At 37.7% G+C, this 26,473-nt stretch overlaps 15 protein-coding genes and 1 non-coding gene across 16 annotated transcripts; 7 read left to right on the top strand and 9 right to left on the bottom strand.

Annotated features, from left to right (window-relative positions):
• Positions 1-137: 137 nt before the first annotated feature.
• On the top strand, positions 138-2,145 carry SOCG_04503 (CK1/CK1/CK1-G protein kinase Cki3). Its single transcript, XM_013162249.1, has 3 exons — positions 138-572; positions 634-703; positions 764-2,145. The coding sequence occupies exons 1-3, from the start codon at positions 438-440 to the stop codon at positions 1,873-1,875; spliced, it is 1,317 nt and encodes a 438-aa protein (XP_013017703.1). The 5' UTR covers positions 138-437; the 3' UTR covers positions 1,876-2,145.
• A 310-nt stretch (positions 2,146-2,455) lies between these two features.
• SOCG_04502 (porphobilinogen synthase Hem2) lies at positions 2,456-3,451 on the bottom strand (the record flags this gene model as incomplete). The annotated part of the gene is made up of 1 exon (XM_013162248.1): positions 2,456-3,451. One exon carries the CDS (start codon positions 3,449-3,451, stop codon positions 2,456-2,458), a length of 996 nt encoding a protein of 331 aa, XP_013017702.1.
• Positions 3,452-4,019: 568 nt separating this feature from the next.
• SOCG_04501 (DASH complex subunit Dad2) lies at positions 4,020-4,580 on the bottom strand (the record flags this gene model as incomplete). Its single annotated transcript, XM_013162247.1, has 2 exons — positions 4,020-4,156; positions 4,445-4,580. The coding sequence occupies 2 exons, from the start codon at positions 4,578-4,580 to the stop codon at positions 4,020-4,022; spliced, it is 273 nt and encodes a 90-aa protein (XP_013017701.1).
• On the top strand, positions 4,059-6,563 carry SOCG_04500 (dynein light chain Dlc1). The gene is made up of 3 exons (XM_013162246.1): positions 4,059-5,796; positions 5,846-5,956; positions 6,010-6,563. The coding sequence occupies exons 1-3, from the start codon at positions 5,788-5,790 to the stop codon at positions 6,223-6,225; spliced, it is 336 nt and encodes a 111-aa protein (XP_013017700.1). The 5' UTR covers positions 4,059-5,787; the 3' UTR covers positions 6,226-6,563.
• Positions 6,564-6,640: 77 nt separating this feature from the next.
• On the top strand, positions 6,641-6,958 carry SOCG_04499 (uncharacterized protein; the record flags this gene model as incomplete). The annotated part of the gene is made up of 1 exon (XM_013162245.1): positions 6,641-6,958. One exon carries the CDS (start codon positions 6,641-6,643, stop codon positions 6,956-6,958), a length of 318 nt encoding a protein of 105 aa, XP_013017699.1.
• A 733-nt stretch (positions 6,959-7,691) lies between these two features.
• Positions 7,692-8,744, bottom strand: SOCG_04498 (methionyl-tRNA formyltransferase Fmt1; the record flags this gene model as incomplete). Its single annotated transcript, XM_013162244.1, has 1 exon — positions 7,692-8,744. One exon carries the CDS (start codon positions 8,742-8,744, stop codon positions 7,692-7,694), a length of 1,053 nt encoding a protein of 350 aa, XP_013017698.1.
• A 78-nt stretch (positions 8,745-8,822) lies between these two features.
• Positions 8,823-10,421, top strand: SOCG_04497 (uncharacterized protein; the record flags this gene model as incomplete). Its single annotated transcript, XM_013162243.1, has 1 exon — positions 8,823-10,421. One exon carries the CDS (start codon positions 8,823-8,825, stop codon positions 10,419-10,421), a length of 1,599 nt encoding a protein of 532 aa, XP_013017697.1.
• Positions 10,391-11,062, bottom strand: SOCG_04496 (40S ribosomal protein S26). The gene is made up of 2 exons (XM_013162242.1): positions 10,931-11,062; positions 10,391-10,808 (listed from the first exon to the last, which is right to left on the bottom strand). The coding sequence occupies exons 1-2, from the start codon at positions 11,052-11,054 to the stop codon at positions 10,573-10,575; spliced, it is 360 nt and encodes a 119-aa protein (XP_013017696.1). The 5' UTR covers positions 11,055-11,062; the 3' UTR covers positions 10,391-10,572.
• A 298-nt stretch (positions 11,063-11,360) lies between these two features.
• On the bottom strand, positions 11,361-12,155 carry SOCG_04495 (ribosomal-ubiquitin fusion protein Ubi1). Its single transcript, XM_013162241.1, has one exon. It carries the CDS (start codon positions 12,049-12,051, stop codon positions 11,665-11,667), a length of 387 nt encoding a protein of 128 aa, XP_013017695.1. The 5' UTR covers positions 12,052-12,155; the 3' UTR covers positions 11,361-11,664.
• Positions 12,156-12,176: 21 nt separating this feature from the next.
• On the top strand, positions 12,177-13,005 carry SOCG_04494 (60S ribosomal protein L14). The gene is made up of 2 exons (XM_013162240.1): positions 12,177-12,352; positions 12,656-13,005. Exons 1-2 carry the CDS (start codon positions 12,245-12,247, stop codon positions 12,950-12,952), a joined length of 405 nt encoding a protein of 134 aa, XP_013017694.1. The 5' UTR covers positions 12,177-12,244; the 3' UTR covers positions 12,953-13,005.
• Positions 13,006-13,037: 32 nt separating this feature from the next.
• On the top strand, positions 13,038-16,106 carry SOCG_04493 (uncharacterized protein). Its single transcript, XM_013162239.1, has one exon. It carries the CDS (start codon positions 13,876-13,878, stop codon positions 15,229-15,231), a length of 1,356 nt encoding a protein of 451 aa, XP_013017693.1. The 5' UTR covers positions 13,038-13,875; the 3' UTR covers positions 15,232-16,106.
• On the bottom strand, positions 13,737-17,766 carry SOCG_04492 (HECT-type ubiquitin-protein ligase Pub2). The gene is made up of 5 exons (XM_013162238.1): positions 17,433-17,766; positions 17,239-17,372; positions 15,683-17,127; positions 15,506-15,645; positions 13,737-15,448 (listed from the first exon to the last, which is right to left on the bottom strand). The coding sequence occupies exons 1-5, from the start codon at positions 17,609-17,611 to the stop codon at positions 15,349-15,351; spliced, it is 1,998 nt and encodes a 665-aa protein (XP_013017692.1). The 5' UTR covers positions 17,612-17,766; the 3' UTR covers positions 13,737-15,348.
• A 70-nt stretch (positions 17,767-17,836) lies between these two features.
• On the bottom strand, positions 17,837-19,228 carry SOCG_04491 (purine nucleoside phosphorylase). The gene has a single exon (XM_013162237.1). The coding sequence runs from the start codon at positions 19,062-19,064 to the stop codon at positions 18,105-18,107; it is 960 nt and encodes a 319-aa protein (XP_013017691.1). The 5' UTR covers positions 19,065-19,228; the 3' UTR covers positions 17,837-18,104.
• An 835-nt stretch (positions 19,229-20,063) lies between these two features.
• Positions 20,064-20,161, bottom strand: SOCG_16226. Its single transcript has one exon. It is a non-coding gene; the product is annotated as a tRNA-Leu (tRNA).
• A 1,104-nt stretch (positions 20,162-21,265) lies between these two features.
• On the top strand, positions 21,266-24,502 carry SOCG_04490 (nuclear export receptor Crm1; the record flags this gene model as incomplete). The annotated part of the gene is made up of 1 exon (XM_013162236.1): positions 21,266-24,502. One exon carries the CDS (start codon positions 21,266-21,268, stop codon positions 24,500-24,502), a length of 3,237 nt encoding a protein of 1,078 aa, XP_013017690.1.
• A 136-nt stretch (positions 24,503-24,638) lies between these two features.
• SOCG_04489 (fusion and transporter Ugo1) lies at positions 24,639-26,403 on the bottom strand. The gene has a single exon (XM_013162235.1). It carries the CDS (start codon positions 25,979-25,981, stop codon positions 24,707-24,709), a length of 1,275 nt encoding a protein of 424 aa, XP_013017689.1. The 5' UTR covers positions 25,982-26,403; the 3' UTR covers positions 24,639-24,706.
• Positions 26,404-26,473: the final 70 nt, after the last annotated feature.

Genomic DNA, 26,473 nt, shown 5'->3' with positions numbered 1-26,473 from the left:
ATATATAAAGAACGTGTAGAATCAGTAAGAACCACCTTCCTCTAAATTATGTTTTTTCTTTCATCTTTTTACAAGAAAAAAAACGTAAAAACTTGAACCTTAAGATAGCTTCAGTTATTTATTACAAGATGTTCATCGGGCCTTTAAGAATATTACGAAGAGTATGTGAGACTGGGCATTTGCAACTTACCCTCCTCAAGACACGGTGTTGACAACCTCGGGACCTCTGAGGTCGTCAACTGTAAGAATTATCCTGAATTTTTGTTCATTTTAAAGTTATTTTAATGGACTTAGTTTGGTTTGACTAGAAACTCATTTCCTGTGTTAATCAATCGTCTTTTGCTTGTGCATCGAAAAGTTGTCGTTGACAATATCACCCGCTCGTTTGTAATAAATTAAGATAATAGAAATTTCACTCATTTAAACGGATTGATAGAATGTCTTCAACTTCGTCGCACTCCAATGTTGTTGGTGTTCACTATAGAGTTGGGAAAAAAATTGGAGAAGGATCGTTTGGTATGCTTTTCCAAGGTGTTAATTTGGTGAATAATCAGCCAATTGCATTGAAATTTGTACGTGTACTGGAGTTCCATAGAACCCCTGTTCGAAAATAATGGCTAACGTCTGTTTTAGGAGTCAAGAAAAAGCGAAGTTCCTCAGTTACGGGACGAATATCTGACTTACAAGCTGTTGATGGGAGTCCGTATGTAAAATTAAAGCTGTTAGCTATCTATAAAAAGAACATTTTAATTAACCGGTTTAGATGGTGTTCCGAACGTCTATTATTATGGACAAGAAGGAATGTACAACTTATTAGTCATGGACCTTTTAGGTCCTAGTTTAGAAGATCTTTTTGATTATTGTGGTCGACGCTTTAGTCCCAAGACCGTGGCTATGATTGCCAAGCAAATGATAACCCGTATTCAATCCGTACATGAACGACATTTCATATATCGAGATATTAAACCGGATAATTTTTTGATTGGTCTCCATGGATCAAAGGTGGAAAATTTGATTTACGCTGTTGATTTTGGTATGGCTAAACAGTATCGTGACCCAAAAACGCATATACATCGTCCATACAATGAGCACAAAAGTCTCTCTGGCACAGCACGCTACATGTCGATCAATACACATTTGGGACGTGAACAGTCGAGGCGAGACGATCTTGAATCAATGGGTCATGTCTTCATGTACTTTCTTCGGGGCAGTCTTCCTTGGCAAGGATTAAAGGCAGCCACGAATAAACAGAAATATGAGAAAATTGGTGAAAAAAAACAAATGACTCCTATAAAAGACCTTTGCGATGGTTTTCCTAAAGAATTTATGCAGTACATGTTGTACGTTCGCAATTTAAGTTACGATGAAAAGCCGGACTATGACTATTTACGTAACTTGTTTGACAGTTTACTGTTGCGTTTGAATGAAATCGATGATGGCAAGTTTGATTGGACATTAATCAACAACGGCAAAGGATGGCAGTATAGTGCTGCAAAACAACATGCTGCTCATCACCGTCATGCTCAAGATGCTGCTAAGCGCCAAGCTGCTGTTCCTCAATATACAAGAAGCCGCAATAATGCGCCACAGTTAAGCCCAAAACAGTTAGTAGTCAGTCCTCCGTATCAATCAGTCCAGCCAATGCGAAATGAATCTAATAGACACGGAAGATTAGGTTCTTCTACAGCTGCTCTTCAGTCTCAACCAAGGTTGCCCCCAAGTTCCAGTGGTGGACAACAATATGGTCAATTTGGAGCACAAAGTGAGCATCAGCGGAAGAGTAATGAATTATCCCAAACTTACACTCCAAAATCTTCATCCAGGAAGAAATTCCATTTACGTTTACTTTCATGCTGCGTTGCAAAACCTAAGTAGTGGTCTTGCATCTGAATGTGTACGAAAAAGCCGAAAGGTTTTTATGTACTTTTGCTGCTTGAGAATTTGATTGACGAGTATTCGACGGTTTAGAATACCCTCTTTAGCATTTGAGCTCTTCTTGTGCGTTGTTGTGCATCCTGGCATATATCTATTTCAAAGTTGACAATTGTCTTATTTTTTACCCATTTTCCTCATCTAATCTGCTTAATTAATTAGCCCAACTTCGTTTTGTAAAGTACTGGGTACCTGTTTTAGTGTTTGATATAAATGAATGCATTTCTCGGACTGTTATTACTTTTTTTCTTGTAAGTTTTAACATAAAATTGTTTCATTCCTACAGTGTCGGATGTATATAAAACAAACATAATTATTAGTCATTTCAGCAACATGAAAGCAATTCAGTAGCTTGTCAAACTATAGTTTTCGTACGATGTGCTTTCTCTTTTTAGAATATATGATGTGTGTGGTTCGAAATTATTCGCATAAAATTCCGGAAGTAGGTTCCATATCTTAGTTCAAAGGTACCTGCAAAAGAAAGTAGCATCTATTTTTAGTGTCCATTCATGAACATCAAAAGTTAATTGTCCAACCATTCTAAGAGTTCAGGAGTGAAGTAAGTCAAAACCAGGGAAGCACCTGCACGCATAAAGCCATGCATGGTTTCCATCACGTGTTGCTTTAATTCAAAAACGCCAGCGTTGGCAGCTGCATGGATTATAGCGAATTCACCAGAAACTTGATAAGTTGCAATAGGATAATCCTCAGCCAATCTCGCAGCCTCAGCTAAAACATCCAAATAGGGAGTGCCGGGTTTGACCATGATACCATCGGCACCTTCACGCAAATCACGAAGGATGGCTCTACGAGCTAAACCACGAGCATTCATGGGAAGCTGATAACATCTTCTGTCACCGAAACTGGGTGCGCTACCGGCAGCATCTCGAAAAGGGCCGAAGAAACCAGAAGCAAACTTTGCAGAGTAAGAAATGACAGCGACGCGGTGAGAAAGATCTAATTCCATGAGCTTTGACTTGATGGCTTTGATCCGACCATCCATACAATCACTAGGAGAAATTATATGGGCACCTGCCAAAGCATAACTACCACTAACTTGGGCAATTCGTTCAACGGACTTTGCATTATTCACCGATCCATCATCGTAAAGAATACCGCAATGGCCATGGCTTGTGTATTCACATAAACAGACATCACAAGCTACGACCAAATCAGGGAATAATCTACGGATCTCTTTAACGGCTTTTACGACAGGAGATTCATTTAAATCGGCCATAGAACCTCTTGGGTCCTTTTTAGAGGAATCTGTAATAACACCAAACAAAATAACACTGCGAAGTCCTCTTTCAACAAGTGGGCTAAGGAACTCTTGAAGACGATTTACACCCCATCGATATTGATTAGGCATGCTGGGAATCTGTACTTTGGCATCATCATCATCTGTAATGAAGATTGGGTACATTAATGCAGACTTCGTAATGGAACGTGTAGCTTGCCATTCTCGAAACAGTGGGTGAGAATATCCAGAATGCAAAAGGGAACTAACTTCAATAGACATTTTTCAGTGAATTCAATTTCAAGAGATCAAAATTTCGGCAGGTAAGCGCGTCTTTCTATCTAAAATAGAATATAAAAGAAAAAAAATGAAAAAGAATCAATCTGGGATCGTATTTAACGACTACGGAAATTTCTGAGTTTGGTCCTTCAAATGGCTGAGGTATGGTTTGACTTGTTGAATCAGAGGTGTTAAGAGTCCATATATCAACGGGCGTTTCAATCAATTATCTTCAGTTTATAGAAAGAAATAATTGAAAAATAATACGTAATTTGCCAGTACATACGCAGAATGCCAGAATAGGGAAAGGAAACCAAAATCAAGAACAATAAAGCAATCAATACATCCGTAATTATTAGCGCTGTTCATACTTCCTACTTGGAATGTCAAAAATAATGTAAGTGATGTACAAACCAACAAAAACCGGATTGGTATGTAAGTATACAATCAGAGCAGAAACCACAACTATCAAAGTTGAATCATGGAGCTGTAGAATAATAAATAAAGAAACTAGTAACATAGTTTTCTCCTCATGCTGTGTTCACACCTTGGATCTTTATACCTTGGATCTTTATTCATGTGAGGAAGGGTTCAATGGTTGATTTTGGTCAAGAGTATGAGGAACTCGCACTAGAGCTTCTGTATTCTGAGAAGCTAATTGTATAGATTCAAAAATCGTAGGCCAGTTTTGTAAAACTTCAGACACAGCTAAGTACGACCGGTTAGCAAAAGGAAACGAATAGGCTTCAATAAACTAGAAATGAATTTCAACTAAATAAAGATGAAGACGCATGAACAAGAATAACAATGTTAAAAACAGTAACGATATAAAGATCATTGCAAAGTTTACAAATGGTACCTTCTTTGCGTAAACTGAAACTCCTCATAAATCGAAAATGGCCAATTACCTAGGATGAAGACATTGGTTTAAGAGTCTTTATACAGAGTAATTCCTGTTCATTAAAAGAAACTGGGTTTGGGGATTAAGAAACATACCTTCACTACCATCATTTAAAGTCTCTAGTCTTTCGGCTAAAAGCTCCAATTTTTTAGACATTTCTTGAGAAATATCTCTTAATTTACATATGGAAGCATATTCCTTTTCTTTTTCAGCAATTCGACTGTTCAACATGGTTGTAAGTGTCAAAAACAGAAATCGACTCTCCAGGTAGAAAACAACAGCTCGTGAAGCAATTCCTTTTTTAGGAGCCACAGACGAAATGAAATCCTTCTTTTGTTAAGAATCTATAACACAGAAGTATAGGCTGCCCCTTCCAGCTTTAATAAGACATTGAAAACTCTAATTGCCAGAATTTATCCAGAAGCAACTTGATATCACAACCTTGTTCAGTCTTTTTAAATAAAAAAAAGAAAATAAAAGAAGCCAAAAGGAAGAGTTGAATCTCATGAAGTATACTTTTCGTTTTGCATAATGCTTTCTATGCTTACTAGTGTTGAACAGTGTGTATTTAAGCTGATTTTTTTATTGCTAATTGTTGTAGTTATTATTTAAAAGCTTAACCTCTGTTAGAATTTCTTTGATGTACGAAAATAAAAATAAAAGAGGGACTTATTATGAAAGACCGGATGTTAGTACATGACAGCAGTATCCAAGCTTTTCAGGACATAGAAAGACGAATGCTCATAATGAATATAACATTCATCTACTTCTGATAATGCATCCTGTCCAATATATCGAGGCTAAAACTATCTTGACGATGTCTGGTAGATGAGTTGGCATCAACATTCAAAGTAAGGCTGTATTTAAAATCTCTTCTCTTCTCTTCTCTTCTCTTCTCTTCTCTTTTCTTTTCTTTTCTTTTCTTTTTTGCCTCGTCAATACAATGCGTTAGAATTGGCTCAAAACCAAAGGTATCTTCTGCTCAGCATTCATTCTCTCTAAGGCATCTATATGCGGGCCGTGAGACATCTCTCGTTCATGTGTACTTTGTCTCAATATTCAGAAAGCCATTTCTTCTAAATAGAACATAGGATCTTTTGCACAATTCAATTCAACTGTACCCGAACTGAAACTAGATGTTGGTTTAATGCCTCATACATTAAATAAATGTGAGGATCGCTCTCTTTATTTTTCTTTAGTCATTTGGAAGCTTCGATAATCGAAGAAATTTCATTTCGCTTTTTTCTGTTAAATCAATGGTCCCAGAGTACCGGCGAGAAGGCGCGAATCAAAATATAAAAGATGAGATCTTCTTTTTTATTTTGTAAAGGAATAGTCTGATTCCTTATCATTTTATTCTTAAGCTCACCTTTTTCCTTAAATTGCAAGTCGCAATTGATCCGTCTCCATAAACCTATAGAAACGACTTCCATTCACAATGAGCTGCGTATGTCGGTATTCTGTCAATAGAATTTGTTACTAATGATTGTATTCAGCCTTTAAATTCTACAACACTTGAAGAGATTTGTAAGGAAGCTTCAAAGCCTGTGCTTGAAGCAACTGAATACGATGGTGAGAAGAGTGCCGAAATGAACCAAGCTGTCATTGTATGTAATCTAGAATTGAATGTAAAAACTGTTACAGATTCTAATTATCCTAGTATGGCGTTTTGAATGCCCTCAATAAGAAAACACAATCCTACAAATGGGTTGTCAGTTCTACATTGGTCCAAAAGTTACCGGATGATCATCCTTCTCGAGGTGTGCATGCCGCTCATGCTGCTTGTTGGAATGTCGAAAAAGATGGAATGACAACCATAAAAGAAAGCGGACAAGCCATTGATGTGATTCTTAGTATCATGTGGATATCCATTTGATTATAGAACCATGACGGCTTCTTCCTTCTTTTAACGTATTTCATTTCGCACAATTTGTTTCACTGAATTTTCCTTGACAGATACTCAGCAACATTAGATATCTTTATGAATGCTACGGTATGATACCCATTTGTTGGCCGTATCTTTTGTTTTCAGTCCAATTGCTGAATTTTTTTAAGATCTTTTTATTCAATTAACATGGGTTTCCATTAATCTTCTTCACTTTTTTATTCAGTAGATATTACTAAGTGGAGTTTGACTATATAGATATATATCGCTCAACTGTAGCAAAGAGTGTTTTAAACCAAAGTAATTTGAATAAAACCAATTTCTACTCATTTCAGTGTAAAGCCGACTGTTTCATAATTCTCGTAAAGCTCTTGCCTATTCTATCGGCAAGTACAGTTTACCTGCCATGTACTACTATGAAGGTCAGCAAAACAGAAATATGATTATAAGTGAGAAATCCAATACGAAGCAGCTTTTGAAACCGCTTTGGGACGAGCTATTAGATAAAAAAGAAGTTTCTGTTGTTGCAGAAGGAGATGCGACAGTAAAACTTGTAAGCTTGATCGAGCTCGCCAAACGTCGATGCGAAGAACAAAACGTTTCTGTTCGTCAATCAACATCTATACTTCCTAGTATCCGAACATCAGGTAGTGGACTGGAAAAAGAAACAAGCTCTAAAGCGAAGTTGAAAATTGACCTGCAAGTCATTGAACAAACAAGTTAGACTATCGGCGTATGTACGTAATATTTTGTTTTTAATAATCATTTGTTTTTTATTTGGTACGTTCTTGAACACAAAAGCAAATTGCATATAGATGAATCCTAAAGATGACTGGTTTATCCGTTTATCCTTATGCTGGGATCAAACTCCACTTGGATACTAATTTCTTTATTTCATTCCTCGAAGAAAACGAAAAAGCGTGTTTCGTGAATGATGCCTTGGTAAAAGGGTTGAGGGACCATAGAAATTGCATTCGGGCAAGCTTGATTACAGTGTTCTGTCTTTTTGGTTTGTCCTTTTATGAGATGCAAAAACGATGTCTGGAAAGCATCCTGAAGATAACACTCTTGTCCTACCTTGATGACCTGGTTCCATAGTTTGGGAATGAGCTTTGAGAACCGGCAACAAAACTAGGCAATTGAGTTATTGTTTGTGGTGCTTTCCATTGGCAGGCATGAGAACGGAGTTTCTAAGGTAGAGATTGAGCTTTAGAGATCTAAAGGTTTCATGTAACATAATTTCACGGTTCCAGTGATACTACCTTGTAACAACTGACACAAACATAGATTTCTAGATTATGCGATCTTCGATGACGAAGAATACAATATATGTCTGAGTTGAGGGAATTAGGGAAAAATAAATGGATGATTTAGATTATGTATCTTTTAACAGCATGAAGCGCAAAGAGGTGTAGTTTTCATCTTTGGAACAAAACTATTTATGGATGAAGGATATATTATAATCCAGTAGTGAACACTCCTCCTTTACCGCTGTTGAATGTTCTTACCCATTCTATTGCTGGAACCAAAGATCCAGTTTGTCGCTGAACTCCACCCATCACAACAATAGCAGAGTCAAGAGTTTTAATTATGAATAAATTTTTTTTGAACAAGAAGAATTGGCCTGGTTGCATCTGCTTCCAATCATTGATGTCATTAGAAACATCGACTCTAAATTGGCTCAACCATTGCTGTAAAGGCATTAAATTATAAAGAAATACCTTCTTTCCATTAATTGTAGTCCATGCATGTTCAAACGCTCTGGTAATATTGTATATTTGTCGGCTTGTCATTGACTCCCAATTTATGCGAGCGCTTTCTGGAGATATCTTTCCGGCCCAACTTGCTGCGGGAATTGGTAGGGCACTTTCACTTCTTTGGAATTCTCCTGTATCTGTCAGAATTCCATAAATGGTAGGTTCTAGTTCGGGGTTTGGGTTTGATCTTTTGTAGAGCGCCTGTTGCAGTACTGAATCAAGCATTGATGAAGCCCCCTTTGCAAGCTTGTCTCTAAGATTATTATAATGCTCATCTCCATGAAGAGAAAGTACACCTTGAGCAAGCGCCTTTCCTTTATCAAACTCCCTTGTGTCCATCCTCTGAATTGTCACACCAGCTTGTGTATCGTCCTTAAGAATCGTTGAGTATATGGGACTCGCTCCTCGATACTTTGGAAGAAATGAAGGATGAATATTAATGCCTCCGTAGACTAATCGTCCCAAAATTGATTCAGGAATAAAGCGGCCAAAACTAGCTGAGACAGCCAAGTGGTCATCGGGCTTTAACTGAAACCCGTCCCATCCTTTTTTCAATACAACACATTCAATTCCAATTTTTTTTGCTTCTTTAGCAGCTGATGGTAATGAAATGGGATCTCTACCTCTAGGCCTTTTACCCCCGGCACTTACCATATGTATCCTTTGGGCGCAACTTGCTAATTTATGAAGAATAGGAATTGAAAATTCATCTGTACCAAAAAATACGATATTTAATGGAAGTTTTGAGGGCATTATACTAAAATCTATTCTTCAATGGTGCTTGTAGAACAATTCTGTATCCATCGGTGTCAACCCAATGGATCGGTTCAGATGCTCTGGATGTATCACCCTCCTATGCTTGGAAACAGAAGAAATGAGAGTACCAATTCTGATAAACTAAACCAGGACAAGGAACTTGAACCGCTTAAAAACCAAATCGCTCTTTTCCATGGAATGTATGGTTTCTCTTCCGATACAAAAGATATCCTTGATGAAGAGAGTAAGGTAACATTTTATGGGAATAAAAGTGTTATTTCCAATCTCTTAGAGAAGTTTGAATGTATATCAGCAGAGACAACTCTGGCGCGGAAGATATTAATACAAAGACCTTCTTCAACTTGGGATATTTCTTCAAGAAGGCGAAATGAATCATCTGGAAATATACCAGATGATCCACCTTCTATTTTTCTAGTCGTGACAAAACCTTGTCCTTCAACTACTACTCTCATTTCGGCGGTCATTGCACTTTGGAGCCAATATCAGTTATTCTATGGTGCTGAATGGATTAATCAAATGAACAATTCAGATGTGTATGAAGCTTTTGATAGATGGTGGACCGCTAAACTGTCTCCTCTAGAGTGTGGTGGATCCATTCTACGAATTATGGATGTGATAACAGTTGGTAAGCCTCTTGAGAGTAAGCAGATTACCCTTTTAAACGAAGTTTATTTGAAGAATAAGAGATTTGTTGGATCCATACTGTTATACGTCCCGTCAGCTTTTCAACCACATATTGTTTACGAGCAAGGGCGGCGCTTACAACTAAAAATACGCAATACTCTTATCATGTATTGTACGAACGAGTGTCAAAATCTTCTGGAAGGAGAAGAGTACTCCCGTTTCTTTGGGCCTTTCTCGGCCTCGGATTTGCATTCACCTGGATCTGAAGATCATGATGAAAATACACATTGGGAGTTAAGTGTCAGCTGTGTTTTTAAAAAGCGACAAAAGCGGATATTTATAATTCGATGGAACAAGGCTAATGGAACTTCTTGTGAGAAGAAAAACAATGAAGATTATATGATAAAAAGTGCGACGGCTGATTATAGCGATAATGAATCACAGAAGGCACTATGGGAACAAATATACGAAATACAAACGAAGCATGAGCACAATTATGAGCATGAAGATGGTGGAGCATTGAAGAAAAAAATTAAAAGGGGCGATCTGATCGATGATTTCTGGTATATAGTCATTCATAATTTTACCGGTCTAGCATATGTTCACACGGACTTTCCAATACAGGACGCGCAGCATATTTGGGTTCATGTGGATGAAATTATAAGCAATAAAAATTCTAATGCTAGTCGAACGATACATAGCAATCGGGGATACTGGATTGCTGAACGACATCAAGCATTAAGGCGTTCTATGAAGACTTTACATACAGATGAACTTGGACAACCCGATGACAAAAGTCAAAGTGAAGGATCCGATCTTCAAATACCTGCCGAGTCGTTAAATCAATGCTGGCAAACCGAAATGCTTACATATTTGTTAATAAGTAAGACAAAACGGTGGAGCAGTCTTAACGAGACGACAGAAAAAGTATTACGGTTCATAGACGAATTCTCAGCATGTATACTACGTGACATGGAAACCCGCGAGACTTATAGTATACTCGAAAGTAATAAAAGCACAGACAACTAGATCAAAGTTTTAATGCATATATTACAGCACTACCCTTTCAGCTTGAATCTATGAAGGATTACATACTGGCAAACTAACTACACAGATACTGAAACTTGAAATCTAAGCATGTACGCATTAAAACTCAAAATAAATGTGCATTTGTCTTTATCTACAAGTTTTTGGCGACGGTAGCAGGGTTAAGCTTCTTGCCGTCACGGTTGTAGCGCACACGAGGAGGGGGAGTGCGGATACGACGGCCATCGCGAGAGCGAACACGGACCACACGAGAGTGAATAGCGCAAGAAACACAGTATTGCAACTTGACGTACAACTTGGGAATGGTGTACTCGCTGTAGACGGAAGCTTCGGACATGTCACGAATGGCAGCGGTTTCAACCATGTTACCTAAAACAGTTAGTTTTCTACTCACACATTGCGTTGCACATCGGTTCTATAAGTATTATGAATTTTAAGAAACTCCTTCTATGCCAGACATCACTGGTGCAACAGCTAATAAATTAACTTACGGATCGTCCAGCGCTTGATGGCCTTGTCCTTGGGGACAGCGCGGCTGCAATTGACGCAGCGAACAAACTTGACGTGGCCACGGCCGTGCTTGTTACGTCCGCAATTTCTTCTCTTTTGAGTCATGGTGGTGCAGAGGAAAGGTTTGAGCAGCTTGACGATGTGCTAAATCGTTCCGTGACTGCTTTTTTTGGGCAACACAAAACTTTTGTACAATAAAGAACTGCAACGAGTTTAATAATTACGTTAGTCAACAAACATACGAAATAGAGAAGGTCAGTAATGAAGACATTGTTAGTATGAATTGTTGGCTTCTTTATGTAAGAATGAAACGTATTTTGTTTATGGTATTAGGAGTCTACGCGCGAAGGCCGCCGGTGAAAATTTAGTATAGCTCTTGCAATGATACTCTACATGAACTGAATTACAAACTTGATGAGGGATATGTGCATTGAAATCATTATTGGAATAGAAATAACAGAAAACAAAGACTCCTATTCAAGAAAACGTGTCGAAAACGAATTACAACTAGTGAATGAAATCCAGCCAAAAATAGTCTATTATTTTTTGATATTTGCTTGTTACTAACTGTGTAGTTGACGTCTTTCCAAACAATGCCTCCAGGGACAGTGCTGCAGGAGCAACGATATCCAGACAAGAGCTACTAAAATCTGAATATTCGATCGTATTTGTCCATAACCACAGAGTAAACAAGCGATGCCAGCCCAGCAATGCTTTACTTCAACTTCTTCTTAGGACGGAGTTGGTTGGTATGACCACACTTTTTCTTGCGGCAGTTGGTGGCACGAGGAGGAAGACGAGCATAGCACTTACGGCAAATTTGCTTTTCGCAGTTGTGCTTGCTGGCCAAAGCCTTCAAAGAGGGTTCGATGATACCACCACGAAGACGGAGAACCAAGTGAAGGGTAGACTCCTTTTGGATGTTGTAGTCGGATAAGGTACGACCGTCTTCCAATTGCTTACCAGCGAAAATCAAGCGTTGTTGGTCGGGAGGAATACCTTCCTTGTCTTGAATTTTACTCTTGACATTATCGATGGTATCAGAAGATTCCACCTCCAAAGTGATGGTCTTACCAGTCAAAGTCTTCACGAAAATCTGCATCTTTTCTTTGCAAGCAACAGCCTCTGGAGACTTTGTGTATGGCTCTAAACAACTTTGACACCCTATTCCTCAGTGTGCCTTACCCTCACTAATTCTGTTGTGACTCCAAAAACGCAGTCACACTTTTTACCTTGTAGATACTTTCGTGGTACCAACCTGTTCTTCCCCTAACCACTCACCACCAAAAATCAGAATGGAAGGATTCAAGCGTTACGTTGAGGTTGGACGTGTCGTTCTCATTAACAAGGGTGAGTACGCCGGCAAAATTGCTGCTATCGTCGACATTGTTGACCACAGACGGGTAAGTGAAAAATTCTTATAATGGATGAAAAGATGTACATCCATACAAAAGAGCATACCCTTGACATTTGAGATTGGCTTTTCAAAGACAATACGTGATTGATATTGGTTTGGGAATTTTGAACAGGTGTTTACATGAAAATTTTACACCGCGATAGAAAACAAAAAGTATTCCTTCAACAATAATCGATAACCAAGAAAACAACTCTAACTCAGTTGTTTGATGTACTTTGAAGGTTTTTCTCAATGTTTTAAGATGCTATTTAGGTAAATCACTTGAATATCATAGCTAACATGGTTACAGGTCCTCGTTGACTCTCCTTGCCCTGAGGTACCTCGCCACGTCGCTCGTATTGGCAGTGTTGTCCTTACTCCTATTGTCATGCAAGTTCCCCGTGGTGCTCGCTCTGGTGTTGTTGCCAAGAAGTGGAAGGCTCAAGATGTCTGCAACAAGTGGAACTCTACTGCCTGGGCTAAGAGCTTGCACACCAAGAAGGTCCGTAGCCAATTGAACGACTTTGACCGTTTCGCTGTCATGCGTCTCAAGAAGCAACGTCGTGACCAAGTTAATGTTGCTGTCGCCAAGGCTTCTAAGGCTTAAAATAGTTGGTATAAGTCTTGACATTGCAATTCAATATAAAACATTCGGTTCCATTCTATCTTTGCTCTGTATAAGTAAATTCTTTTCCTCTTGTTAGACATTGTAAACTGCGTCACCTTGTAGTTAGTCTGCTACTGTATATAATGGACGAACATATTATTCTGTAACGGACTTTACTTATTACTTTTTGATGTGTGGGTTATTGAAATATGCATTACCATAAATGATGTATTCTTGCATAGTCTTAATGCGTTTTTTGTATATGATTTTGGGTAGTTGACTGCGTAGTTTTTTTACTATTCTTTTACCAAAATATCAGCTTAGAAGACATTTGTCATTTTTTTTTTATTTTTCCTATTTGAATTTTGAGAAAGTGAATTCTTTTGCTCATTATTATCTAAAGGTAGTGGAAACACCTGAAATTATTGCTATTGAAACGTGTCCACTTCCCCCGTTTCATCATCCAGCGTTATCAAGAAGGCGCTTGTTTTCCTGGCGTTTTCTACTTGTATCTCTTGTTATTTTTACTTAACTTTGTTCTTTTAAAGAGGTGTTCATGTACTTGCTTTGAATTCCTACTTGACAGAAAACGAGAAGACACACGTCTATCGCACTGGTCGATTTTCTTCTTACTTGGGGCAATTTTTTTATTTTTTAAAAAAATAAATCAAAGGATCTTTTTCTGGTGCTGAACTGGTATTTATTACGTTTTTCAAATACGTGAACGAGCAACGCGCACCCTCAAGACATTCACATCTACACTTTAATTTCTGCTTATTTCTGTATTTTTAATAGGTTATTTCCTACCGTTTGGAATTTTATTTCTGTATATACTTTTGGAAAGCTTCATCATTTCGATAAGAGCTTACGGATTTACATTACAAGCCAGTCTTCGATAGTTGTTATAAAACTCTTCTTTCATCATGTTTCGAAGGAATACGTTGACTCCCGGTAAGGGAGGATCTAGTTTGGATATGTTTTCAGCGAACGATTTCATGACATGGATTGATGGTATGAAACACAATTCATACGAAAATGGCTGCTCCCCATTTTCGTTCCGTCCTATACAAGATTCTACTCATAAAAAATCTAGACGGCCCTCGCGTCTGTCCATTGTAAATATATGGAATCAATCTCCTACAACTGCACGTGGGATGCTATTCCCATTGAATTCTGACCAAAAAGAGGAAGATATGGATGATGTAGTAGAACTTGATAATGATGTGAATGATTTTAAGGCCGACCAAGGCATTATGATGAATCAGAAGAATCACGAAGTTTATGAAGACGAAGAGGAAGATGCGCGGCAATTGAATCAAGAATATATTGTATCCGATGATGCCGATGAAGCTTTGGAACAGGAGAGTCTTCAGGAAGAAAACGAAGATCAGCAATCGGAAGATGGATTTTATGATTCTGGTAGCAATCAGAATGGCAATCCAGAAGTTATCGAGATCGAAAGTGAAGAAGAGGAGCAAAATCAGTTGGACCTCAGCGACAGCAATGAGCAGTTATCACCTCTTTTCGAGGAAAAAAATATTGATCTTCAACTATCAAATACTCTCGAACTTTACAGAAATGATAATTTAAGCTCGCATACATCGCAAACGAGTTTGAGTACGGGCGTTGGCTCACATCCAAAGTTAGTTCGTCTCAGTTACGAGAAAAGTGATGTTTCTGATCAGCCGAAACAACTTTCGGAAAGCACAAAGATTGAGTCTCAAAATCCGTTGGAGACAGACTCATCCTTTCTTCGTCCCCGTCTTGACCATGTTATTCGTTCACCTTCTTCTGTTAATCCCTTAATCAAAACTAATAGAGGTGTGCGAGACGGTTTACTAAAATATAATTTGGAAAATACTGAGACGGATGAATCGTATACGGAACTAGATGATACATTTTCACGGATGAAACAAGACACTATGAACAAACTAAATGAAGATGCTTCTGAATTGATCGAGGAACTTACTGATTCCGATGTGTTTCAGAAAATAGTAAAAAATGATAATGAGCCAAGTATTCTTGATACCAGCGGCATTGCTGAGGAGATCCAACAAATTGACGATTCCTCCCAGTTTGTGTCCTTTTTGGAAGATACGCACTTGGTGCCTTCTAATAACTTACAGCCAACAAAGCGGAAGTTGTCAGAATTAATGGAAAACATCTCTTCTGCTGACTGTAGCATGGCAGATGCTTCTGCTATATTGGAAAATGCTGACTTCTTAAGTTCCAATCCGACTATGTCCACAATTCCTAATAAAAAGCGGCACTTTGAGTAGAGAATATTCAGTATATATTTAATTGCATTATTATTCAGCCATTATAAAAAATAAATATCATTAAAAATACGATACGTATGTCAAGACCAAGCATAATGTCGCAGGCATCTTTCGTATCTATTCGGTTCCAAAACCAGCTGTTTCTTCAATAGCAATTGTGAGCTTACGTTCCAACTCCTCTTTGGATTCGTAGGGAGGTATATCTAATCGGTTGAAACTGCATAATTAAGTAAGTACGAATTTTTCTATGATACAAAGTATCATCAACACTTACCATGTATGGGCTTTCGGGAGCTGAGAAACGGAGCCCACGTTTTCAAGCGTAAACTTTCTTGGACCATCGCTACCATGTAAATCTTTAAAACCGCCCAAGGGCAAACGAGAGGTACCGGTAGAAAACTGAAGAAGTTTTTCCTGTATTGTCAGAAATTAGAAAAACATATTTACATACCTTTTTATTGGTTGGCCATTGGCTTACAATCTCCCAGAACCATATGGCTATTCTATCGGTTTCTGTGTACGCTCTGTAATCTGTATAGCGTTTCCAATCTTCAACGTCAATATCACGTTTACCGTTTAATACTAGATCAAGCTCACGTTCATTAAAAAGGAATAATATACTATCGGGGATTAACTCATTTAAACCACCTTTTAGGGCATCAAATTGCAACTGCGTGGAACGAACAAGTTTATACTGTGTAAGAAGTTGAATATATTCTTCTTTATTTTCATCATTAACAGGTAAATTTCGACCATTTGTTTTGAGATCAACTGTGACAGAATCGCCGAGTCTATTTTCTTCACAACTAAAATTTAGACATAATGAATCGTCCACTTTGTTTTCACGAATCCATTTCAAGCTTTCATAGTAAACTTCATCTATGTCTTTGAAGTCTTCCATTGTTAGAGGCTTTTGAAGAAGACGTTTATAGAAAGGAAGAACAAATTGGACGTCCAGATACCGGCGATGAAAGATAGCTAGACCCATAATTCTACCAACAAATCTGAAATAGGTTAAATGTTCAGGATTAAAATAGGAGGAAGGACTGATTTGTAATCCGTAGTTATCTTGGGCTGCGTATTCGAACAGAGAATAAGAAGGGTCGAAGACAGCGTGAGACAATATGTAAAAAAATTCTCGAGAAACACCGCCATAATCCAAACCATCTTCATTTCGAAACCGTACAAGAAGCCGCTTTCGCATGTCCTGGACTGACAGTTTCATTATAATGTCATACGCATCTTCCAATGCAGTAGCACGACTAACTCTCAACTGTAATTGGGTGTTGTTGACAGCCATCTCCGGTCTCTCATACATATATTGAATTTTTCGAAGATACGACTCGTTTAGGTTTTGAGGACCTTCAATTGGTCTTCCTGGTAACAACGAATCTCTTGGATCAGTCCAAGTAGTTGTTTTAGTAGTGTGGTCAACAAAATAAATATGATAATCTTCGCTTAGACGCATTTCCCAGCCAGATGGCAAAGGCCCCTTCTCAACAGCAACTTGCTGACGCACGAACTGAGCAAGTTGATAATTTTCAAGGAGGCGCCTAATAATATTTGGATCTAAATTGAATTTGAGCTTCATATTTTCTGGAAATAAAAATCCTGAAAAGTCCTTTTGTAGTTGCTCATCAGTTAGGGATTGCAATTTTTCGACAGTGATAGAAGGAGCTACAAAACGTCGTGGGCTTGGATAGTAATACATATGTCCAAAATCATCAATCCGAGTTTCCCAAGTATTTAATTCATTGTCGCTAAAAACAGCAATGTTTTGCTGAGACTTATCGTTTGGAGTTTCCTCGGGCGACAGTTTGCGTCGTTTGAATTGACAATATACAGATCCACAATAGGACCCGTTTGGAGAGTGTAAATTAACTCGAGTTTTATATTCTAAAATAAGTAAGTTAGACATTTGAAACATGAGACCGAAGATATAGCAACAGAACAAACTCCAGCAAGAAGTAAAATGAGTGAAATAAAGGAATTACATATCTAACCTACCATCTTTAGAGCAATAGAAAGGCATAATTGAATCAATTGTAACGCCTCCTAAGCCAATAAATCCATCAGAAACGTCGTTCACCCGCTTTTGGTCAAACAGCTGTAACAAGACTACGCTTTTAGGACTCACTACTCTGGAATCAAGAATTAGCATCGGAAATTTTAAACAAAGAAAATCCTCTCTGGACACTTACAAATTATGAATAAATCCCCATGATAATCGGAATGTGCCACTTGCGTATTTTGTTCTAATGAGTTGACCGTCATCAACATTAATTAGCAAATACGGTTTCATAGACCGTAATAGTCCTTGTTTCCAAAGCCCGTCGACTTGAAGAATCGTTAATTGAGTCTCAAAGCGGACGTTTTCCATTCATAGAGTATTTTTGGGAACAGGACTTGAATTATTTAGCTTCCGCAAGATTTTCAACCAAATTAGAATGAAATGAATTTTAATACAGACAACCCGTTTTAATTATAGTAAATTTATTGTTTGAACATGCGCGTTTCGTCTAAATAATATATTTACAAGTGGATGTAGATGTCACTCACCTAGGGTACAATTGAGAGTGTTACCTAAAACATAGCAGAAAGAAAGTTGAGGAAAATAGAACGGATTTTATTCTCTATTGAAAGCAACAAAGAAAAGACTTATTTCAGATGGACCATAAAAAAGCTATAAAAACAAGATCCCTATAGCTATGGAAGAATCCAAAGAAAGAAGGTCATGGATAATGAGCAAAGGGAGACATTAAATATTACAATACTACCAAGCATAACTTGAAGATATGAAACATGTTGCAAATAAAATAGCGACAAGTTTCAGAATTAATAAAGTACGGACTGAATTGAACAATTCCGATGATTTAAAGATCATCAACGAGAGTTTCAACAATTTTTCGAATATCGTTCGCGGCGGCAATGCCAACTTCCAAAACTTCAAGATGATTAGCAGCACCCTTTGACATAATTTCGGAGCTAGTATCCACGGCGTCTTTGGCGGACGGACTTTCTTGTATCACAGCTTTGTTAGTAATGAGAGAGATCGCTAATACATGGATACCGCAATGACGAGCTACAATCACTTCTGGAACTGTAGACATGCCAACAGCATCAGCGCCCAGCATAGAGAGCATACGGCACTCTGCACGGGTTTCGAAGCTCGGGCCGGAGACGAAGCAGTAGGTACCTTCGTGGATAGGACGTTCAATAGAATGAGTCTTGACGGCATCGTAAACAAGTTTGCGAAGACGGAGATCATAGGCGTCCGAAAGGGCGGGAAATCGAGTACCAAACTCATCAGGATTGGGTCCTTTCAGTGAGTGGTTTCCAGCAAGGCCAGGGAAATCAATATGGTCCTTCAAAATCATTAAATCGCCAACATTGAAATTTTGATTGATACCACCACAGGCATTAGTGACAATCATTGTTTCAACTCCCATAACCTTCATAACACGCACAGGAAAAGTAGCGACCTCCATAGTGTATCCTTCATATGAGTGATAGCGTCCACACAATATCATTGTAGGTATGCGATTTTCACCCATGTAAGCAAAAATTAATTTGGAGGCATGTCCAGCGACGCGAGAGACGTGAAAGTGAGGTATATCATGATAAGCAATTTCGTATTTGGGCTCCGATAAATCAGCTGCCAAAGTGCCTAAACCACTACCACAGATGATTGCGAGACGTGGTTTGCTCAATTCTTCTGGGAGTTGACCGATAATATAGCTTCTGGCTTCCATGGCTTTGATGTAAATAGGGCTATGAGGCGGCACAACGGGATGAACAGTAGAAGTAGTTTGGATATCAGCTTTGTGGGTCATGACTTTTTTGAATTGAATAAAATTAGTACACTTTTTCTGTAATTCTAATAATAAAAGAAATAAAATACTAAAAAAAAGAGAAACAAACGGAATGAAGGCAATCTCAAAAATGTTTTGGTGTAAGTGTCGCAAAGAAGAATAAAGAAATGAGGCAATAAGAAAAATAAAGGAAAAAAAAAAAAAAAAATTCAAGAAAAAAAAAAGTAAGAGAAATAGAACCTTCATAAAAATCAGTTGTTTTAAGTGAAAAAAGTAATTTATATTAAAACGAATAAATAAAAATTAAGAAAGACTTTCTACGAAATATAAAAAAATGCTATTTAGTCGAATGCATTCATTTCATGGCACATAACAATTCATCTGAACCCATTCGTTTCAAAAACACTGTTAAAAAATTTCTAATCAAAACCTTTGCTTTCCATAAATCTATCTATGTTTATATGGATAGGAGGTCAATTGATCCCTACACACACATAGCTGCAATCATGGAATGAGTTCAGATGAATTGTTTACATGAAAAGTAGAAGCGAAAAAATAAATAGCACATGGGCAGGGAACTCAAATCAACGTTGGTTCTAGAGAAAAAACTTTTCTATGAAAGATTTCTTTTTTTGTATATTGTTCTAGCTAAATTGAAGCTTTATAGCGTTTAATTGTAATTTCTTGGTGATCGGTCGAACACTTCATCTAGCTCACACATTCCTGAGTCTAATGATAAAAAAAAAAAGAAAATTAATAATAAAAATAATTACATCAAAGAAAAAAAAAATACTAAAAAAGATCGGCCTGTTGAGAAGAAAGAATGGATTATTGACTGTTCTATAATAACAAGTATCATGACTGTAAGATGATACAATAGGACCCTTGGTAAACAATTGATCTGTTATACTCTCAATGTTAATTAAGACGTTGAAGCTCTTTTAAGAAAAGCTGTAACTATTAGAAACGAAAGTAATGACAACAAAATAGCAAAAAGAAAAAAGAAAAAAGAAAAAATAATGCGGCGAGTGAGGTTCGAACTCACGCGTTTTACAACAGCAGGGTTCAAGGCGTAAGCCTCTTAAATCTGCCCCCTTAGACCACTCGGGCATCGCCGCTTGTTGTTACACAGAGTAAATTTTACATATATATATCTATACACCAGTATTTAATAGTAAAGCTGGAATTGGGAAACATTTGTTGTATGATCAAAGGTTCCTTCATCTTTCCTTTTTTTTTCTTCTTTCTTTAATTGCAAGTTTTTGTACTGCATAGCTCACATTATCGTATTGTCATAAACCATTGTTTCTGCTTTTACTTTCTTGAGCAGGATCATATGGTAAAGAAGGACTTTTTTTTTTACAACAAGATGTGTATAGCATGTAAAACTTGTATTGTAGAAATATAAATAATAGTAATTATCAAAAATCATTCCGAATGCTTCTTTTCTTTTTCTCTCTTTTTTTTTTTTTATTTATTTTAGAAGAAAAATAGAACAGTATTTGTTTATTTAATAACACCTGACGGTGTGCCGCGGTAAACAAACATAAGACAAATGTTACGAGCACCCTATCCGATTTCTTCTATCTTCTTTGGTGGCCCCAAGCCTTGCCGCTACCACCTACTTCACCCAACACTAGTAACTGCATTTTTTTGTTTTACATTCACGGGATTTTACCCGATATTTCTTACAATCTTTTCCTTTTCTTGTTTGTCATTCTCCTTTGTGCGTTATCTCTTGTGTGCTGCTTGTTATAGTCAGAATCAACACATAAACAGAAGAAGCTAAAAGAGAAATTGACGTGTTGACCGTATTTAGACAAAGAAGGAATTATTCATCAATAAACTTTTAATTAAAAATACGCGCTGACGATCTTTGATTTCATAAACATTGTCGAATTTTCGTTCGTCAGAATCTCAGATTACCCAAGAATTTGCATTGAAGGTTACCAATTTTCTCGTACGTTCTTGATTAGTCAGGTTTGATAGTTGCCTTCCATACGTGGGTACAAAACATTACTAGTTTGCCGATTGCAAGTAAATATAATCTGCATTACGAACTTAGCAGCGAGAGAATTTAAACCATTGTTTCTAGGTGTTATTTCGTTTTATTTCTTATTTTTCATTTCCCTCCTTTCGTTCTATCATTGAAATTTTTGTCCGGTGTTTCCAGTTTTCATAGAATTTACAAATCCTCTTTACCGATTTTATAACTTTTGATTATGGAAGGTATATTAGCTCTTGATCGCGAGCTAGATGTAGGTCTCTTGGACCGTGTTGTCCAGACATTTTATATGGGTGCTGGTGCAGAACAACAAGAAGCCCAAAGAGTTTTGACCCAGTTTCAAGCTCACCAAGATGCTTGGATGCAAGCAGACGCTATTCTAGAAAAAGCTGAATTTCCTCAAACCAAATACATTGCCCTTTCTATTCTCGACAGGCTCATCACTACTCGTTGGAAAATGCTTCCCAAAGAGCAACGTCTTGGTATCCGTAATTTCATCGTTGCTGTCCTGATTAAAAATTCTGCTGATGAAACTTCTTTACAGCAACAGAAAACTTATTTAAATAAATTGGACTTAACACTTGTTCAAATTTTGAAACAAGAATGGCCTCATAATTGGCCCAATTTTATCCCAGAAATTGTTCAAGCTAGTAAAACCAATCTTTCTCTTTGTGAAAACAATATGATTATCCTTCGTCTTCTAAGTGAAGAAATCTTTGATTACTCTGCTGAACAGATGACTCAAAACAAAACCAAAAACTTGAAGAACCAAATGTGTGGTGAATTCGCTGAAATCTTTCAGCTGTGCTCCCAAGTTTTAGAGCGCGCTCAAAAGCCCAGCCTGATAAAAGCAACCTTGGAAACTTTACTTCGCTTTCTCAGCTGGATTCCTCTTGGCTATATCTTCGAAACGGCTATTACGGAACAAATTACCAGTCGCTTTCTTACTGTTCCCGCTTTTCGTAATGTCACTATGGAATGTCTTACCGAAATTGCCGGCCTTACTTCCCAACCTCAATACAACAACAAATTTGTTTCTATGTTTCAGTTGGTTATGACCGCTGTTAATTCTATGCTTCCATTGCAAACTGATTTTCGTGAAGCTTACGAAGAGAGTAGCTCAAATGAACAAGATTTCATTCAAAACTTGGCTTTGTTCTTGACCACCTTTTTCAGCTCTCATCTTCGTCCTTTGGAAACACCAGAGAATCAAGAAATCCTTTTGGTAGCACACTCGTATCTCCTTAATATTTCTCGTATCAACGAGCGTGAGATTTTCAAAATTTGTTTAGAGTACTGGGGTAGACTGGTGTCCCAGCTTTACGAAGAAATGCAACAGCTTCCCATGTCTGAAATGAACCCTTTACTTAATCTTTCCAGTCCTACTTCCCTTATATCCTCTAACCCTGCAATGTTAGCTAATTTGCCTTTGCGCAAACACATTTACAAAGATGTTCTCTCTACGCTTCGTTTAGTCATGATAGAAAACATGGTCAAGCCTGAAGAGGTTCTCATTGTTGAAAACGACGAAGGTGAAATTGTTCGTGAGTTCGTTAAAGAGACTGATACAATTACCCTTTATAAATCTATGCGAGAGGTATTGGTTTATCTTACACATTTGGATGTCATTGACACCGAAATTGTTATGACCGAAAAGCTTGCTAGAATTGTTGTTGGTACCGAGTGGTCATGGAATAATTTAAATACTTTGTGTTGGGCTATTGGCTCTATTTCTGGTGCTATGAATGAAGAAATGGAAAAACGTTTTCTTGTAAATGTCATTAAGGACTTGCTTGGTCTTTGCGAAATGAAACGTGGCAAAGATAACAAGGCAGTTGTCGCTTCTAACATCATGTACGTTGTCGGACAGTATCCCCGTTTCTTGAAGGCACACTGGAAGTTCTTAAAGACCGTTATTAACAAACTTTTTGAATTCATGCACGAGTATCATGAAGGTGTTCAGGATATGGCTTGTGATACATTCATCAAAATTGCTCAGAAATGTCGACGACATTTTGTTGCCCATCAAGTCGGGGAAGAAGAACCATTCATTAACGAAATTATTCGTAATTTGCCAAAGACCACTGAGGACTTGACTGCCCAACAAACTCATACTTTTTATGAGGCTTGCGGTCACATGATATCTGCTCAACCACAAAAACAAATTCAAGAGCGTCTTATTTTTGAATTGATGTCATTGCCCAACCAAGCTTGGGATAGTGTTGTTGCACAAGCAGCTCAAAATGCTCAGATTTTGGGTGATCCTCAAATTGTCAAGACACTTGCCAACGTTTTGAAGACTAATGTTGCAGCTTGTACATCTATTGGCACTGGATTTTACCCACAAATAATGAAAAATTATGTTGATATGTTGGGTTTGTACAAAGTAGTCAGTGGCTTAATTTCTGAGGTTGTTGCAGTTCAAGGAAATATCGCTACCAAGACACCACATGTTCGTGGTTTACGTACCATCAAAAAAGAAGTACTCAAACTCGTTGATGCCTACATTAGCCATGCTGAAGAGCTTGATCTTGTTAGTCACACCCTTATTGCCCCTTTGTTTGAAGCAGTCCTGTTAGATTACTTTAATAACGTTCCTGATGCTCGTGATGCCGAAGTTTTGAATCTAATTACTACTATTGTCAACCAGCTTAGCGAACTTCTTACCGATAAGATTCCTCTTGTGTTGGATGCGGTGTTTGGTTGCACTTTGGAGATGATTAGCAAAGATTTTTCAGAATATCCTGAGCATAGAGCTTCTTTCTTCCAATTATTAAGAGCAATTAACCTTAATTGTTTCCCAGCATTACTAAACATTCCAGCTCCTCAATTCAAGTTGGTAATTAACAGTATTGTTTGGTCATTTAAACATGTTAGCCGGGACATTCAGGAGACCGGTTTGAACATCCTTCTGGAATTAATAAACAATATGGCTAATAGCGGTCCTGACGTTTCTAATATCTTCTTCCAGAACTATTATATTGCATTGTTACAAGATATATTGTATGTTCTTACAGACTCTGACCACAAATCTGGATTCAAACTTCAAAGCTTAATTTTAGCACGGTTGTTCTTCTTGGTTGAATCCAGTCAAATTACCGTTCCTTTATACGATCCTACACAATTTCCCTCTGACATGAATAATCAGCTATTTTTGAGACAGTACATTATGAATTTGCTGAGCAGCGCTTTCCCCCACTTGCAACCTATGCAAATTCAAGAGTTCGTCCAAACCGTGTTAGCACTGAATCAAGATCACCCCAAATTCAAGTTAGCTTTACGTGACTTTTTAATTCAACTCAAAGAATTTGGTGGCGATAATGCTGATTTGTATCTTGAAGAAAAAGAACAAGAATTGGCTGCTCAGCAAAAAGCACAGATGGAGAAAGCTATGACAGTTCCTGGTATGATTAAACCGGTCGATATGCCTACCATGGAAGAAGAAGAGCTTTAAAAAACTGGAGCTAAAATGGGATATATTATTAGATTATAATAAGAAAATGCAAACTAAAAAGGGATTAAAAAATAAATTGTCGATATATGAATATCTTACGTTTTTGAGATTAGCACTTGATGATACCTCAATCATATACTTAGTTCAACAACTTTTATTAATTTTCGGTATAACACTAAAATTATTACAATACAATGTAAAAGCTCAGAACTCTACCTCTTCACTGAGATTTGAAGATAAAACATTCAAAGCCAGAGCGCTTGTAACACCCCAAACTCCAACTCTCCAACCACGATATAAACTTTCAATTCCAAAACGGCCAGGGTCTTCTTCACAAAGTAAACACCACACTGTACCAGTAATACCTGCATAACGCCCAAGAGGGACTATGGTCTGAGGAGGTAAATTACATTGATATTGGGCCTGGGCTCTTCTTAAGCAAGTTTCCAGTGGAATCTGCAAGGCAAATTGCAGAGAAGAAATAGTAAATCCAACAAAAGAATCTAGGAAAGAGGAGGATCCTAATAAGTTTCTAAACGCAATAGGCAATAGAGAGGAGATAGCGGATGGAAGGCTTGCATAACACACAGTAGGGACAACTAAAAAGGAAGGACAATATGAAGGTATAGATTTGAGACAACGAAGAGTCGATAGCGATTTTTTTTCGGAGGAATTAGATGAATCTGAAGAAGTTGGGTCCGTCGATTCTGAGGAAGAAGTAATTGGGAAAAGAATAATTTTTGTCCTTGCAATATCCAAAGGTGATAGAATAAGCGCAGATATCGCAGAAGAAAAAGACTTCACAAACACCGAGGATAGTGGGCGAACAGAGTCCACAGGTGGAATAATGTTGGGATCTGGAATGGAAAGGAACCCGGAAAGAGTTGCAGAAAGCCAAGTCTGCAGTCCGGAATTCAAGAGATTATGAAGAAAAGCGACCGTATGTCCTTTCCATAAGCCCTTCGCACCTTCCTTTTCCCAGAGGGATGAAATAATGCTTTTGATTGAGTAGCGGCTTGGAGAAATAGTGTAGCTTTTAAGGGCATCGGAATGTGCAGACGTGTTGACATATCCAGATGGCTCAACGCATATCTGTTCTTTCAGCTCCTCCTTGTTAACAATAGTATCCAGGGAAGGACTTTCAAAATACGCGTGAATTTCTTGTTCATCATCACTAACATCTGAAAACTGATCATGATGATAGCTATTCGTTTCGGTTTCTTCTTCTCTATCCGAAATGGATTTGGAACGTGCAGGCTTGTCTTTCGGTACATATGCTTCTACTTGGCAGATGGTTTTCGCAGCTTCCAACGGGTGTATTAAGAACGTAGTCAAATATTTAGTGACTAAAGCACTCTTTATAGCATTAAAAATTTCGTTACCATTGAATTGGAATTCCGGCTCAAACTCTGGCTGGGTTACCGTTGGTGAGTTTACTTCTAAATTGTTTGCTAACACATAAGGGCGATAGGGATTCATTGGAATGCTTCAAATTCTTCTTTCTCTGGTTTCGATAATGCTACGCCTTAAGTTCGGTGAGATGGATACTAGTTTAGTCAACTCAAAGCCAAACGAAAAAATAAATCAAATCTCTAATTGATTTTTTTCTTTTTTTCTTTGCTTATCTTTAAACCATTCAAACAAATCTCTTACTGAGCTAATTGAAACAGACTGGACGTCTTGAGGACTGGTATGCTAATGCCAGTATATTATGTACGCGTGTAAAGTGATGACACCTTTGGGGTTTCCATTGCCTTTTCATATTTAATTTTTCCTGTAGTTTAATGATGGGTTTTTTTTATTACTTCTTAAATACATCCTCTTTCTGCGTACTTGCTATTCATGAACAACAGTCTATTTCGACGAGAATACGAGACCTTGAACAAATTCGTTCCTACAAATACAAGGCAAGGCATTAAATACGTAGCATCTTTATCTATTATAACTAAAACGAAATTACTAGCGGTTACA

This window comes from Schizosaccharomyces octosporus (genome assembly GCF_000150505.1).
Source record: "Schizosaccharomyces octosporus yFS286 unplaced genomic scaffold supercont6.1, whole genome shotgun sequence".
Taxonomy (NCBI): Eukaryota; Fungi; Ascomycota; class Schizosaccharomycetes; order Schizosaccharomycetales; family Schizosaccharomycetaceae; genus Schizosaccharomyces; species Schizosaccharomyces octosporus.
This window is presented reverse-complemented; position numbering and strand designations above follow the sequence as displayed.

Coding starts and splice junctions, on each gene's coding strand:
- SOCG_04493 (XM_013162239.1), top strand. CDS start 13,876: ATGTTTCGAAGGAATACGTTGACTCCCGGTAAGGGAGGATCTAGTTTG.
- SOCG_04496 (XM_013162242.1), bottom strand. CDS start 11,054: ATGACTCAAAAGAGAAGAAATTGCGGACGTAACAAGCACGGCCGTGGC. Junction 10,809..10,930: donor CATCAAGCGCTGGACGATCC/GTAAGTTAATTT, acceptor TAACTGTTTTAG/GTAACATGGTTGAAACCGCT.
- SOCG_04500 (XM_013162246.1), top strand. Junction 5,957..6,009: donor AAATGAACCAAGCTGTCATT/GTATGTAATCTA, acceptor TAATTATCCTAG/TATGGCGTTTTGAATGCCCT.
- SOCG_04495 (XM_013162241.1), bottom strand. CDS start 12,051: ATGCAGATTTTCGTGAAGACTTTGACTGGTAAGACCATCACTTTGGAG.
- SOCG_04503 (XM_013162249.1), top strand. CDS start 438: ATGTCTTCAACTTCGTCGCACTCCAATGTTGTTGGTGTTCACTATAGA. Junction 573..633: donor AGCCAATTGCATTGAAATTT/GTACGTGTACTG, acceptor CGTCTGTTTTAG/GAGTCAAGAAAAAGCGAAGT. Junction 704..763: donor CAAGCTGTTGATGGGAGTCC/GTATGTAAAATT, acceptor TAACCGGTTTAG/ATGGTGTTCCGAACGTCTAT.
- SOCG_04491 (XM_013162237.1), bottom strand. CDS start 19,064: ATGACCCACAAAGCTGATATCCAAACTACTTCTACTGTTCATCCCGTT.
- SOCG_04492 (XM_013162238.1), bottom strand. CDS start 17,611: ATGGAAAACGTCCGCTTTGAGACTCAATTAACGATTCTTCAAGTCGAC. Junction 17,373..17,432: donor TGGGGATTTATTCATAATTT/GTAAGTGTCCAG, acceptor TCTTGATTCCAG/AGTAGTGAGTCCTAAAAGCG. Junction 15,449..15,505: donor CTCCCGAAAGCCCATACATG/GTAAGTGTTGAT, acceptor TTAATTATGCAG/TTTCAACCGATTAGATATAC.
- SOCG_04494 (XM_013162240.1), top strand. CDS start 12,245: ATGGAAGGATTCAAGCGTTACGTTGAGGTTGGACGTGTCGTTCTCATT. Junction 12,353..12,655: donor ACATTGTTGACCACAGACGG/GTAAGTGAAAAA, acceptor ACATGGTTACAG/GTCCTCGTTGACTCTCCTTG.
- SOCG_04489 (XM_013162235.1), bottom strand. CDS start 25,981: ATGAATCCCTATCGCCCTTATGTGTTAGCAAACAATTTAGAAGTAAAC.